Below are 13385 nucleotides of genomic sequence, written 5' to 3' on the forward strand. Positions count from 1 at the left end.
AGCACATGGATCCAGAAGATCATTTCACTGTACTTTGAAAATGTGGCTTTTTTCCTTCTGTTTCTTCCTCATCTACTTTGCTTTTTGGGGAAATTTCATTGATTAAATCTTTAAAACAAATGAAACAAAAAATCCTAGAGAAGTCCATCTGCCCGATGAAGACATCCTCACATCTCGACATTCCTTTCTGACGTGTGGCGAGCGTCCCTTCTGCACCAGGAAGGTCCCACAGGCAACAGAGGGTGGGTCTGTTTCCCCTCTCCACTACCCACAAAAACTTTAACTATTTTCCAGCTTCATTTTAATCAGGGTTAAAACACCTCACAAACTGGTTTTTGCCAAGCACCCAGATACCTCTGGGAGATGTTTCCCTACCCATTAAACAACTGCCTCTCCTCCTGCTGAGAAACCCTCACTAGGAAGAGCACTTTGGACTTTAGGGAACTATCTGGGGTAGCTTACCATCTTGGGAGACATGCCCGATATGCCAGATAAAATCACTCTTACAACGATGGCAGCTGCTGTGATGGAGAATCACCTGTGTGCTGAGCACATCCTCATGTGTGCAGGGTCTGTGGTCTCATGCGCCTGGCCTCAGTTAATCCTTGTAACACACCACAAGGCCACTTGGAGGACACAAAGGTTCGTCAGCAGCGGGAGTCAGCCTGCAGGTTCCTGGTCCCTGACCACTGTGCAGCTTCTCTCTGTTCTTTTCCTCACATAGGAAGGACCCAGGAATCATCCTGGCACTATGACCTCCTGGGCCTCGTTCCCCTCAAGTAGCCCAAGCAGTTATGACCACCTCCTGGTGCTTCTAAGTGGTACTACGGGCACACTGGCACCAAGGGAAGCTTTATTAAGACCAGCTAAGGTCCCCAAAACAGAGTACTCTACAGGTCAAGGCGAGTGCTGGCTGTTGCCTGGGAAACCCGAGATCCTTGGAGAACACCCAAGAGCAATCTCTGCATTTTCCCAGATGATCTCTGCTCCTTCCCCAACGCAGACATGGGCTTTGGAGGGGAGATGGTAACTTTCTCTAACACACTTGAACACATTTGCATTTGTTTTTAATACATTTCAATACACACACCCTACATTCTGTTCAGAATATATGGCATAAAGCGATAAAATAGGTTTTTCTTCAAGGCTATTTCTCTTCACAAGATAAATCATTTCTAAGCCAACAGCTGTCCTTTTTCATAACTGTCAAGGAAGAAAGCAGGGAAACCTCTTTTCTGAGAAACGAAGAGGAAACATCAGAAAAGCGCTGGCTTTGCCTGTTTAGTCTGCTGAACGTGACTATTTGGTAAGCTGTCCTAGGACCAAGAGAAGCAACACTGGCTCCCAAGCTCAAAACTCAGGCTGAAAGTGGCAGGCAGAAACGTGCAACAGTAACAACAAACAGACCTACTGAGGCCCACCCGAGGTTCTCGGCTCTCTGCCTGCAGTCCTCATAAGCACCCATGAAGCAGACACTATGATTTGCTCCATTCCACACACAGGAAACTGAGGCAGAGAAGAGAAATGACTTGCCCGGAGTCTCACTGCAGAGAGTGACAGAGGGGAGCTTAAGCCCACGCAGCTGCAGCCTGGACCCCATCTGTGCATGTGACATCTCCCAGGGAGCAGGAATGGGGGGGGGGGGCAGTGCGACATTGTTTAAGCTAGTGGGTTAGCATGAGCATCAACACTTCCAAGTAGATGATTTCTACAACCAAAATACTAGAGAAAAAGAGAAGCAGGAATTGTTACAGAAAAAGAAAGGCATCCCAGAAGCTTTAAGAATAGAAAGTGCACAGTCTGAGAATACGGGAGGCAAAAAATAAATAAATAAAATAAAACAAAAAACCTGTAAAAATCAGACCCAAGATCTCGGAGTCACAGAGTGTGGAGTCATAAAACCCTGCTCAGAGTCCCCAGCCCTAGACAACCACCGAGTGTAATAACTAAGGCTGATGAGGTGAGAAGATCATTCCTGTGCTGTGGGAATATTCCATCAGCAAGTCAAATAAGAAAATATTGGGTATTTTGGGAAACTTCATTTACATGTAATACTTCACTACCTGATGATACCAGTTAAATGATGCTGGACTTATCTTCTCATGTCAATTCATATGTAATATATAATAGAAATACAACCAATGTTACACACCTAACATTTATATTATATAGAATGATTAAAATAACATAGAGTAAAATAGTTAATACATATATATTAGACATTTAAACCGTGCAACAGCTTAGACTTATGGGGAGCAGTAAAGACAGTTCAGGGAGCTGCCACGTGTCCTTCTCCAGCGTTGCCGAACGTCAGTGGCTCACGGCAACCACGGCATGGCCATCGAGACTACAGCATGAGCGCTGGCACAGTACTAACTACGCTCAGATTTCCCCGCTTTTCCCCGAACCGCCTTTTTCTGTACCAGGATCCCACGCTGCATTCAGCGTCTCCTTGTCTCCTCCAGCCTGTGGCAGGTCCTCGGTCTTTTATCGTCTTCAATGACTTGTCACTGTTGCAGTGCCCTGGTCAGGCGTCAGGTGTTGTGTGATTTGGCAGAAGGACCCCACAGAGGTGACGTGCCCTGGTCAGCACATCACATGGCGGGGGCACATACACGACACTGCAAGTCTTATTAATTGTGATACCGGCCTTCATCGTTCAGTGAGGCAGGGCCTGCCAGGTTTTCCACTGTGGAGTTATTATTCTTCTCTTTGTCATCAGCAAATATCCGGGGGGCGGGGGGCAGTGCTTGGAGGCTGTGGAAATATCCTGTTTCTCCTTAAACTTCTACCCGCTAATTTTAGAATTCACTGAGGGACCCTGCCGGCAGCAAATACTACGTTGGTGTTCTAGTGTTGGTTCTCTCTCCCTCACTCCTTCTACCTCCATCAGCTGGAACTCTTCTGTAAGGTGTTGATTTCCATGGGACAGGCTTTCTCCTAGCTGAAGGAAACACACATGACTGGAAATATAGATAAAACCTGAACATCTTTTTTTTAAAAAACTTACTTTATGTTCACCTTTCAGAGCGAGCAATTAGACTACTATTTATTTTATAACAGCTTTATCAAGATAGAATTCACATACCATGCAAATCACCCATCTAGAGAATATATAATTCTGTGGCTTTTAGTGTATTCACAGAATTGTGCAACCATCACCACTACCAATTAGACCACCATTTATAAGAAATACTTATTTAGTATCTAAACTATAGACAGATATTTACTACCTTTTCCATTTCTGAAATGAACTAAAAGGCCCACTGCCTCCTCACACTGAGCCCACGGAGCCTCGTCATAATTATTTTACATACAAATAACAGGGAGATAAAAGAAGTGACCATTTATTTAGAGTCATTAAAAAAGTCATAGGGACTGCCACAGAAGGATGGTCCCTGGGGCTACTGACCTCAAAGGGAAAGTATTACCCTTTTGAAAACAGAACAGATCCTCCCTAAATTGCCCCCATGTGGGTCAATCTACATCATTCGCCTCATTACTAACTGTAAACATGTAGAATTGCCCTATGAGCGCACAGCCCCAGGGTTCTGAATAATAGATTAAGGTTAAATTCACAAAGACTAGCTGAGCAGGTGTCTTTCCAATGAGGCCCGTTAGAGATGAACTAAGATGCTTTCACCACTCACAAAGTTCACTGGTTGAGACTGATGTGATTAAAAAAAAAAACCATCCACATGTTTGGTTTCCATTTCTTTGTTCTTCACGAAGATGCCTGACCAGCTATGTTCCTTGGCACAGGTGGTCTCAATCCATCCATCACCCACAGTGTTCATGGAGAAGGAGCAGCAGACATCCCCTGGAGAGCTGAGGTCACACTAAACGGGCCAAGGTGCTCATGCTCTGATGTCACATGTGTGACGTGGTTACATCCCCTACAGCAAAAACTGAAGAACCTCCCTCATATCAGAACAGAGAAGCCAAGACCTTCCTGAGAGAGTCAGTGACCCCTTGTGGGCAAATCAAAGCCTTACCTGTCTCCTCCTGCCCTTCTTCACTCCTACCACGGTCAGTGTCCATTTCTCCATGCGGAGTGAATACACACGTGTCCAGTGTTAACAGAGCTTCTACTCCAAACCTAATATTCATGGACATTACTTCAGCTGATCTTCACAGCAAACCTGGGAGATAGTCATTACCATCTCACTGTGGCCAAGAGAAACTAAATGACTTGCTCACAGTCCCAAGACCAGGCTTTGAGAAGCCCTTTCCACAGTAGTACTCCTCTCCCCCCCATTACGCTATCCAGGGTCTTCCTGATGAGAAACTCTCACTGCCAGTCACTCAAGAAGCCAAGGCTTGGGTGTGGGAAGGGGTCCCTCTGACCTATGACCTCAGGGCCAAACCCTTTGACCTTTGACGTCACTACTAGGTCATCACAGTAGTCATACTATTTAATGAAATATTAGGTAAAAATCCTCCAGCTATGAACTGGGAGACAACTCACATGGGACATGTGCACAAGGAGTGGAAAACAAATGCTTCGTTGACGTTACCTGCTTCTATTCAGTTCTGCCTGGGCTTCTGAACTTGGTCCTTCTTGGCCTAGCTCTGCAGAGCTACAGTTCTCTGTGTATCATTCAAGAAAAAAACTTAAACCAAAAGAAAGTTATAGTTATCTACCCCATGCCAGGCTGTACACTTGGGAAAAACGTAAGTTATTTCACACATGGGTTCTACCCGCATTCAAAGAGCTCACAGGAAGCTGCGTAAGAAACAAGTAAAGGTGTACATTACAGCTGAATGGACCGAGGATGTGAAGATGGGGAGACAGCACTGTTAGCTGGAGGAGTCACTGGAAACTCCAATGACACTGAACAGGGCAAGGAAGAGCAGCTCAGAGGGATAGGGACAGTGAGGTGCACTGCAGGTGACAGGAGCGACAGGTCAAGGCACACATGCATTCACCTGAGGAATATTCACTCAACACCTTTCCCTAATTTCTTGGTTCCTGCATGAAACTCCTTCCACTAGACAATCATTCCCCCAAAAGGTGTGGCCTGAAGAAAGAAGTCTGTGGTCACAGAAGCCCAAGAATGCCGCTGCCACATCCCTCTCTGGAGGCCTAACGTGGACAGTAGCACGCTAAAGGCTCCGAGATGTCCTGGAGCACAGAGACCCTTTCTACAGGATGTAGCCCAGAACTGTGCAGGTGTCCTTGACCACAGAATGCTTTTTCCATACTTGCCACCTATTTTCAACCTGAGAAACTACTGCTCAGAGAATGTACATTCAAGGGAAACACTGCCTGACAAAGTCCCCCTCCGCGAGCCAGGGCTCCCGCACTGGGCAAGGACATGCGGGGTTGGTGACAGAAGTCCACACAGGAGCCACCTCTTGCTGGACGAGGGGGCAGCAGCCACAAAGGAAAGAAGCTCGTTCACAGGGAGAGTCAACAGACCCTGGCAAATGATTAGGAGGAACCACTCAGTGTTTCTAGCTAAACGGAAAAACTAACCGTAGTGCAGACATAAGGCAACAAACCAATGACACATGGGACAAGTGCACAGGATAAATCTACACCAAGAACCTATGAGCGAGCAGCCAGTATTTTTTCTGTTGTGTGAAAACTCTTACCCAAAAGAAAGACTTATACATCAGATTAGAATGTATGTAATCCTTGAAGCGGACCTCAGTTTTCTTTCAGGCTTGACGATAGCTCCTAAAAACTCACTCAGTTACCCAGCGCATACTACTTGCAAGGCACTCACAGAGGCCTGCTCTTACCTGACCCCACGAACTAGAAGCAAAGGGGCCAGATTGCACATGACTTCCCCAGAGTGGCAAAGCCTGGAGACCACGCTGTCTACCTCTCTGTGCTCCTTCCACTCCAACCGCGGGGGCGGTCCTCATCTCAGATGTCCTCACATGAAAATATCCCAGAAATTATACTTCAAGATCCAGCTTGTCCTTCCTCCCTGGAAGGGACACAAAGATCTTTTCCCCCCACCAAAATTCTTTTTGGCAGACACAGTTAACTTAATAGATCACAAAATTTTCAGAAAACTTTCAATGACTATTTAAAAATTTATACATGACAACAGAATATGCTAAATAGTTTTTTATCTATCCAGATTTTTAAAATAAAGAAAAATACATTTATATCTTTAACTATAACTATATACATTTAACTAGAACAAGAAATGTTCTCTGGGATAAGAGAAAACCTTTTTAGATCAATTTAGCACCAAATCGCTGTCACTAAAATTGGAAGTTAGGTGGTATGGCTAGAAACACACATACACATAATCTAACATGGCAGGCAAACACAACACATCATTTATTTTTGGATTTGAGCTCTATTTCTCTACTTAAATACAGCTCAGTTTGAAGCCCGGAGGAAATAATTTCTCTCTAAATAATGAAGCTGTATTTGGAAAACCACGTTTTCAACTTCTCCCTCTACAATGGTTCCTGCCCACGCTCAGGGACAGCCCGTGAGCCCGAGAGCGGAGAACTCCTCTTCCTGACTGCTGCAAAACATCGCCCCGAGCAGAGGCTGTCTTGAAAGTGCGCAGGCAGTAAGGAAATTTCAGAGACATTAGCAGTATGCTGAGGACATGGGAAAGGACCGCGTCTAGTACCCTACCTCATGGGTTCTCAACCAGAGGGGATTTTACCCTCCCTCAACCCTCAGGGGTCACTGGGCAGTGTCTGGAGGCATTCTCCATCACCACAATGGGAAGAGTGGGTGCTCCTGGCATCTGGTGGGTGGGAGCCAGGAATGCTGCTCAATATCCCACAGTGCACAGGCCAGCCCCCACCACAAACAGTTACCTGGCCCAAAACATTCCTAGTGCTGACAGTTGAAAAACCCTGCACTAACGTAACAAAGCATATGATAAAAATGATACACAAGTGCTATTAATAAACCTGAGCATGAGAATTACACAAAGTAACTGGCCGACAGGGACTACGGATTCTGGTGGAGGGAAATGACCTGGATGCCCACATTATGATCCTGTTGAACTTAAACACCAGCAGAGCTGGCTTTCAAAGCTGTGAATGAATGTGGATAAACAGGAACATACTGGATTAAAGCTGTAACAACAGGCCATCATTTGGACCAACATATCGTTTGATTATTTGAGAGCACAACACAGTGAAGGGGAACTGTTATCTCTCTCTCTTTTTCTTTTTTTTTTCAAATGGAAACAGCAAATATTTCAACAGTAAAAATAAACAAGAGATACCAGTGGGGGAAATGAAATCACATGTGAAAACTGAGGAGCAGCTCATACACTGGTGTGGTTTCCTATACCCATGGCCCGCCATGTTAATCCTGTGGCAGTTGATGATGACAGAAATGGGTACGTAGAGACAGCCACCAGGAGGTCTCTGCCCCAACAATGAAATGCTGTAATGTTCCCGGCAAGCCCACACTCTTTCAGTGAGCTACGCCACAAGATTCACCCACACAAACAAAATTTAAAATAATCGTGAGACATTCTATTTCAAGAGACATAGGAGCACTGGGGAAAATGGTCTCTGAAATAAGATACGAACGAGCTCACTAAGCAAGCTGCGAGAAGAATCACCTTTACTATCACTTATCATTAGCTTTCAGAGATCCCCAAAAGACAGCATAGGTCTCAGGAAAAGAAAACAACAGCTCGAGTGAGAAGCAAATTGATGCAGTGTGGAAAGAAAATGGAGGTGCATAATATGTCAAAAAAGCAAAGATGTTAAAAAATGCAAAATGCTGGTGACTTCATACTAAATTTAAAAATCACAAAAAACCAAAGTGAAGGGCATTCCAAGTCGTCTGCCACAGACCCAAAGGCTGCTTATTATTTCACATGTTCTACTGCAGAATTAATATAAAATTTTAGAAGTAGAAAAAAAAAAAACTAACCTTAAGGTTATCAAAGGTTTTGACAGTCTGCGCCAAGTCACTGACACTCCCTGGCGATGCTGTCCCCTGTCCCCTAGGACCCGAGGACACCCGTGAGCCGTCAATGACCTCAAAGCCAGAAAGCAAGGCCTCTGAACAGCTGCAATGAGACTCCTTCGCTCTCTGACCCGCTATCAGGTATGTCTTCAAACCTATGGATAAAAATTACAATCAGCACAGATGGAAACCACTGTTGGTTGAAATGCAGCTCGATCTTGCTTTCTATGCAGGACATGCTCCTGAAAAGTGGAGAGTAAAGTGAAAATATGAATGTCATATTTTACTACTGATTTCTATGATCTTTTCAGAGATGCGCATATTTCAGGGAGAATGTTTGCTTCCAAGACACACCATTTACTTATATCATGTTGTCTTTGAACTTTGGCGGCACATTTTACCTTGGGGGGCTGAAATGAGCATTAAAAAGCTCCTCTATGCAAGGGTCACATGACTGCTTTGTGCCGGTAGCTCAGCAGACAATGATGGTTGACCCTAGACATTCTTGGGCTTATTTTGTTCAGTCAGTCTATATGCGAGGGTGATCTAGAATATGGACCATGTTACCTATGTCAGGATTGCAAAACTGCCACGAAAAGTGAAACCGTAATGTGCACCACAGGAGTAATTAAAACCTCCCTTGATACGGATGATCAAGTATCAGTTTTCTGTTGGATCTAAACATTCATAGCAAGAACATGCAGCTTTTGTCAAGCTGTAGTCTATGATAATTTTATTCTCTCACAAAATCCTCATTTAAAAAAGTGGGGGGGGAGCACCTAGGTGGCTCAGTCGGTTAAGCATCTGATTCTTGGTTTCGGCTCAGGTCATGATCTCAGGGTCCTGAGATCGAGCCCCAAGTTGGGCTCTGCATTCAGATGGGAGTCTGCCCTCCCTCTTACTCTGCTCCTCCCCCCACTCTCTCTGTCTCATAAATAAAAATAAGATCTTTTTGGGGCGCCTGGGTGGCTCGGTTGGTTAAGCAACTGCCTTCAGCTCAGGTCACAATCCTGGAGTCCCGGGATCAAGTCCTGCATCGGGCTCCCTGCTCAGCAGGAAGTCTGCTTCTTCCTCTGCCTGCCGCTCCCACCACTGCTCATACTCTCTCTCTCTCTGTCAATAAATGAAATCTTTTTTAAAAAAATAAATAAAAATAAGATCTTTTAAAAAAATAGTTAAATGGACAATTAACCAACATCTTTATAATTCTTATTAAAGGCTGAAATAACACACTAAAGTATGCTACACTGTTAGGCAGCTCTAACAGGCAGGTAGGTCCCTGCTCCAGGTCTTCAGAAGAACTATCTGCTGGGAAAATACTAAGCAGCAGCTTTTCCAGGCAGAACTCAAGCAATTTCTGAAAAGGAAACAAATCTTATTTAAATGAATCCATTGTTACTCCTTACTGAAAGTTCACCACGCTGCAAATCTGTTGAGGGGAGTGGCAATGTAATTTGTTCAATAAACATTTGTTTTAGGCCTGGGGTCGGCTATAGCTGAAGAATAGAGTCAAGAACAAAAGAAAGTCCCTCTCTTGGAGAGTTTAAGCTTCAGGAGAAAGTGGCAATGAAAAGGCATCACAGGGGGCGCCTTGGTGGCTCAGTGGGGCGCCTGGGTGGCTCGGTCCTTCGTTAAGCGGCTGCCTTTGGCTCAGGTCATGATCCCAGAATCCTGGGATCGAGCCCCACATCGGGCTTTCTGCTCAGTAGGAAGCCTGCTTCTCTCCTCTCCCACTCCCCCTGCTTGTTGTTCCTCTCTCGCTATGTCTCTCTCTGTCAAATAAATACATAAAATCTTAAAAAAAAAAAAAAAAAAGAAAGAAAGAAAAGAAAAGAAAAGAAAAGCCATCACGGAAACATCTGAGGTGAGGGGTCTACACTCCTAAACCCACATAGGTGCTTATGTTCAGTATAGTTTAATAAATGCTTTAAAAGTAATTACTTGGGGCACCTGGATGGCTCAGTCTTTAAGCGTCTGCCTTCGGCTCAGGTCACGATCCCGGGGTCCTGGGAATGAGCCCCGCATCGGGCTCCCTGCTCTGCAGGAAGCCTGCTTCTCCTTCTCCCACTCCCCCTGCTTGTGTTCCCTCTCTCACTGTGTCTCTCTCTGTCAAATAAATAAATAAAATCTTAAAAAAAAAAAAAGTAATTACTTAAAAAAGGGAGGGTGCCTGGCTGGCTTAGTCGGTGGAGCATGTGACTCCTGATCTCAGGATCATGAGCTCAAGCCCCACGCTGGGATTAGAGATTACTTAAAAAAATTAATTAAACAACCTAAGGATTACTTAATTATCGTTCATCATGTTATGGCTACACCCCCATTTCTTCGTTCAATCTCTCCTCATCTCCCTTTTTCCTCATAAAAGTACTATATGATGTGTGTTTTTAAGTCACCTAGAGAGATCCTAGAGGACAGCCAAATCATAGGTGGGAATCGAAAGACTTAGATAAGTAACTTTGGACATTAACTCACCCTAAAGAAGACCATGAAATACTCACTCTTAACTAAGGTCCAGAACTTCCATATGTCTTTTTTTCCTCCAACAAAAATACACAGTGTACAGGGTCAATCACAGTCACAACTAAGTCCATGTATCAACTTGAAATGGAAGCATGAACTGGAATATGACAGAGGAGTAAAAGCACCTTTGTGTGAATTCCTCAGACTCCGTCACAGAAGACACTAAACTCACTTGCCATTTTGCCTTGGGAGAGTCAAAGAATGCAACCTCTGTGGGCTAACCAGAGAAAAGTGCTATTTCTGACCTAACTTGGAGTCTCCATGCTGGTAGGCTTATTTCTGGCTTCGTCAAAGAAGTGCATGGAAAGGCCCGTTCCCTGGAGCTGCTCGAATGGGCTCTCCCGAGAGAGTCTGCCTGCAGTGAGCGGGGAAGGCCCTGGCTGGCACTCCATGCTGATGCAGAGGGCCGCCCAGGGGAGCGGAAGGAGGAAGGAGGAAGGAGGAAGGCAGTGCGGAGGAGCTGCTGCTGCAGGAAGAGGTTTTCATTATGTCTGTAGCCGGTCCTGACCCCAGAATAGCGATCCCTACAAGATGCTGGTGGCTCCCCTGCCTGAGGCTTCTGCTCCCTGTGGGTGAGGACTCCCCGGGGAAGGCAAAGCCAGGGCAGCCAGAGAGGCTCTGCTCTTGGAAGTCCTTGCTCAGATAATTGTTTATCCCCCTCTCCCCCCACCATGCAGCTCCACACCTGCCAGAGCAAGTGAAGGAGGCCTTTCCTGGAGGTATGACAATCAAAGCAGAGAACAGGCTGAGCCAGCAGACCAGAAGAGCACAGACTGAGCCCAACAGATACATGCATGGAGCTGAAGCTAGTACTTCAAAGCAGAGGCATACCCTCCACCAGGGGACGTGAGCAAGTGACAGCGGCCCAGCTCTGTAGTCACAAACTCTGATGCTGCCTCAGGGTGCACATCCCTGAGGCCTGTTGTTGCTACTCTCAACAGTGATGACCCAGTCGCTGCTCATTCATCACTCATCAAGTGCCTCCTATCTACCACACACTGTGAGAGGTGTGGAGAGGACAGGTGTGAACATGTCAGCCATGATCCCCACCTGTATGGGGCAGTCGCCGGAGGAGGGATCTAGACAGCGAGCAGGTATGAGTACAGAATCCTAGGACTAGGAAGTGAGGGTGCCCTGGGAAGCACAGGAGGGTGGCCCCTTACAGATCTGGGGGTTAGGGAAGCCTCCTGGATCAAGTGCCCTCCAAGCTGAGGATTGAAAGATGAAGAGAGATCAGCCCAGTGAAAGCCAACAGGGCCAGGGGCTAGAGCAGCTGCTATCAAGCCGTGGGTGTCGCTATTAACAGTTCGTGAACAGGCCCCACAGAAAAAGAGCCTTTGGCAGGCATAGTCAAGGGACGGAAGTGAATTTAGTGCGGCTGGAACAGGGAATGCATGTGGGGCAATGGTCAGAGATGAGCAGGGGCCTGTGCAGGGCACCACGTACACCAGCTCTGGGAGTCTTCATGCTGGGAGCAACAGGGGGTGCGGGGGGAGATGGTAAGGAGCAGGCATGAGACTTAGGAAAGGCCAGGGAGCTGTGGAAATGCCAGTCATAGTGGGTGATAAGGAGTTAGGGGACCTGGGAGTCCAGACGTCACGGTGGGAACAGGAACCTGCTCTCCCCCAAACGTGGTGGCAGAAGCAATGCTTCTACAATGAGCCATGCAGAGATGGGTAAGGGCATGGGTTCTGCAGAGGAGCCCTCAGATTCAGGCCCCGCCACCTCTCCATCGGGTGACCTGGAGTAAGATATGTTATCGTAGGACGAGGCTAAGAACAGGATGTGCCCCATGGGGCTGATGCAAAGATGAAATGAAGAAGACGCATGAAGCCTTTATGACAGTGCCCGGCACAGTGAAAACTTCGTAACATGAGCTATTATTATCAATGTGGGTGTCTGACTTACTTATCACTGGGAGTCTTCTTCGTGTTCCACGTACAAAAACATTTGTGGAACTGTTAAATGAACATTGCTCCAAATGTGCTTCTAATGTGAACTGTTCTTTAGGGAGCCCCAGATGACCAACTGATGATGCACTGAGAACACAATGCTGCTAGTGTTCCAAAAGTCAGATGCATGTAGGCGTCCATAGCAAGCAAAATCGGCCAACAAATTAGGTATCCATGCTTATATGTGGAAAGCTAAACCTAAAGTGAATCTTTTGCCAAAACTGGAGCCTGGTAAAGTAAGGCAGTATGGTGTGAAATTCCCTAGAAATGTATCCTGGCTGGATGACTGAGTTCTGGCCTCGTCAAAGTCTCAAGTCAAAGGAGTTTTTTTTTTTTTTTTTTTTTTAAAGATTTTATTTATTTATTTGAGACAGAGAGAATGAGAGACAGAGAGCATGAGAGGGAGGAGGGTCAGAGGGAGAAGCAGACTCCCTGCCGAGCAGGGAGCCCGATGCGGGACTCGATCCCGGGACTCCAGGATCATGACCTGAGCCGAAGGCAGTCGCTTAACCAACTGAGCCACCCAGGCGCCCGTCAAAGGAGTTTATAAGAGATAAGGATTTAATGAGTAACCACGACACACCAAGTTCATAAGAATGACCCTCTTGGAGCAGAAGGTCAAAATAAGGCAACTAAATTATTTATTTTGTATAAACAGGAGATTAATAAGATTTCTTACATTCCTTCCTGGTAATTGATTTTAAACCTCACCAGCATTGATGCCTTTTTTCATCAGCTTCATTTTACAGAGGCTACAGAAGGAGGACACGATTCCTACCACAATCCTACCTGATTGGGGCAGGGGGGGGGGGCTGGTCTGTGGCTGCGTGCACCAAGAAGACTGATGTGGTTAACATTAAGCTTTGAGGATGAAAACTGTGGCTTGCACAAGACTGGTGCTTAGTTTTGGTGAACTAAGTGTAATTTGAGTGTATGCCAAAGTCCATTTTGGAAAAGCCAGACTATTCTGGCCTTTTTCTTTATCATGGTCTTTTGCTGCA

At 45.9% G+C, this 13385-nt stretch overlaps 1 protein-coding gene across 1 annotated transcript in view; it reads right to left on the bottom strand.

Moving 5' to 3' along the window:
• Positions 1-13385, bottom strand: part of ADCY9 (adenylate cyclase 9) — a 117761-nt gene that overhangs the window by 25064 nt on the left and 79312 nt on the right. The window contains exon 3 of the mRNA XM_021698379.1: positions 7877-8067. Coding sequence (XP_021554054.1) covers positions 7877-8067 — 191 coding nt within the window. The remainder of the gene's footprint in view (positions 1-7876; positions 8068-13385) is intronic.

This window comes from Neomonachus schauinslandi, chromosome 5, assembly GCF_002201575.2.
Source record: "Neomonachus schauinslandi chromosome 5, ASM220157v2, whole genome shotgun sequence".
NCBI lineage: Eukaryota > Metazoa > Chordata > Mammalia > Carnivora > Phocidae > Neomonachus > Neomonachus schauinslandi.